The sequence below is a fragment of the Myotis yumanensis genome, unplaced genomic scaffold, assembly GCF_028538775.1.
Source record: "Myotis yumanensis isolate MYYU_CA2020_CCGP unplaced genomic scaffold, mMyoYum1.0.hap1 SCAF_33, whole genome shotgun sequence".
NCBI classification, from domain to species: domain Eukaryota; kingdom Metazoa; phylum Chordata; class Mammalia; order Chiroptera; family Vespertilionidae; genus Myotis; species Myotis yumanensis.
The window spans coordinates 527,969-529,545 of record NW_027223784.1 but is presented as its reverse complement, the minus strand read 5'-3'; the positions used below and the strand labels follow the sequence as shown (position 1 = coordinate 529,545).

The 1,577-nt window shown below is 57.3% G+C and overlaps 1 protein-coding gene across 1 annotated transcript; it reads left to right on the top strand.

Annotated features, from left to right (window-relative positions):
* Nucleotides 1–556: 556 nt before the first annotated feature.
* On the top strand, nucleotides 557–1,309 carry LOC139000817 (cyclin-Q-like). The gene has a single exon (XM_070402830.1). It carries the CDS (start codon nucleotides 557–559, stop codon nucleotides 1,307–1,309), a length of 753 nt encoding a protein of 250 aa, XP_070258931.1.
* Nucleotides 1,310–1,577: the final 268 nt, after the last annotated feature.

Below are 1,577 nucleotides of genomic sequence, written 5' to 3'. Positions count from 1 at the left end.
ATACCACCCAAAGCAATCTACAGTGTTAATGTATTCCCCATTAAAATATCAATGGCATAGCCCAAAACCTAGGACAAAGATTCAAAAAATGCCTATGGAATGAAAAAAAAAAAAATAGCCCCAAATAGTTCCAGCAATCTGGACAAAGAAGAGCAAAGTTGGAGGGATCACAATATCAGATATCAAGCTATATTACCAAGCGACCATTCTCAAAACTGCCTGTTACTGGCACTAAAACAGACATATAGCCCAATGGGACAGAACAGAGAACATAGAAGTCGACCCTAACCATAACGCCCAATTAATATTTGACAAAGGAGGCAAAAGCATAGAATGGAGTCATACAGTCTCTTCAATAATTGGTGTTGGAACCAGGGCGGTGGTCAAGCCCAGGCGGGGCGAGGCAGGTGGGGCGGGTTGGTGCTGGGCTGGGTGGGGCGGGACAGGGCAGGGCAGGGCTGCTGCACAGGGCACTAGGACCCAGCTGGCGCCGGCCACACCCTGAGGACTCCTGACCTTCTGGCCACTGTGGTCTGGGGCCTCCAGGCTGAGCCCCATGGAGGACCTTCCCCTGGACAGCTGCAAAGAGGAGGACACGGCGCCCGGCGCCAAGGGGTGGCCCGCACCCCAGGCGAGGGTGCACTTCCGTGTGACAAGCTTCATCATGGAGGCAGGTGTCAAGCTAGGGATGCAGTCCATTCCCGTCGCCACCGCCTGTGCCATTTACCACAAGTTCTTCTGCGAGATCAACGTGGACGCCTATGACCCCTACTTGGTCGCCATGTCTGCCCTTTACTTGGCTGGCAAAGTGGAAGAACAGCCCCTGCGAACCCGTGACATCATCAACGTGTCCAACAGGTACTTCCACCCGGGCAGCGAGCCCTTGGAGCTGGACTCCGGGTTCTGGGTGATCCGGGACAGCATTGCGCAGTGCGAGCTCCTTGTGCTGCGGGTACTGCGCTTCCAAGTCTCCTTTGAGCACCCACACAGGTACCTGCTCCACTACCTGATTTCTCTCAAGAACTGGCTGACTCCTTACAGCTGGCAACGGACCCCCATCTCCGTCACTGCCTGGGCCCTGCTGCGGGACAGCTACCGCGGGGGGCTGTGCCTCTGGTTCCAGGCTCAGCACATAGCGCTGGCGGTGCTCCACCTGCCCCTGCAGGTCTATGGGGTCGAGGTGACCGCCGAGGCCGAGGCCGAGAAGCCTTGGTGGCAGGTGTTTAGTGACGACCTGTCCAAGCCAATCATTGATGACATTGTGTCTGATCTCAGTGGGATTTATACCATGGATACAGAGAGGCCCTAAGGCCCTGGCCCAGGCCTGTCCAAAGAGATGCCTGGGACGCTCGGCTGCCAGCAGAAGGCGCCACCACATCGCCGTGAGGGCAGGTCCCCAGAGCGCTGGATGGGAGGACTGGTTTTGTGCTGCTGGAGACGGGCCTCTGAAGGCGATGACATGCTGCCATGTTGATTCTCAGGCTTTGACTGACCCGGCAGCCATGGTCCAGAAGGCGATGGGAGCTGCACCTCCTGCGGGCAGGACCTTGCTGCGGGCGGCTCTGACGTGTCCTGGT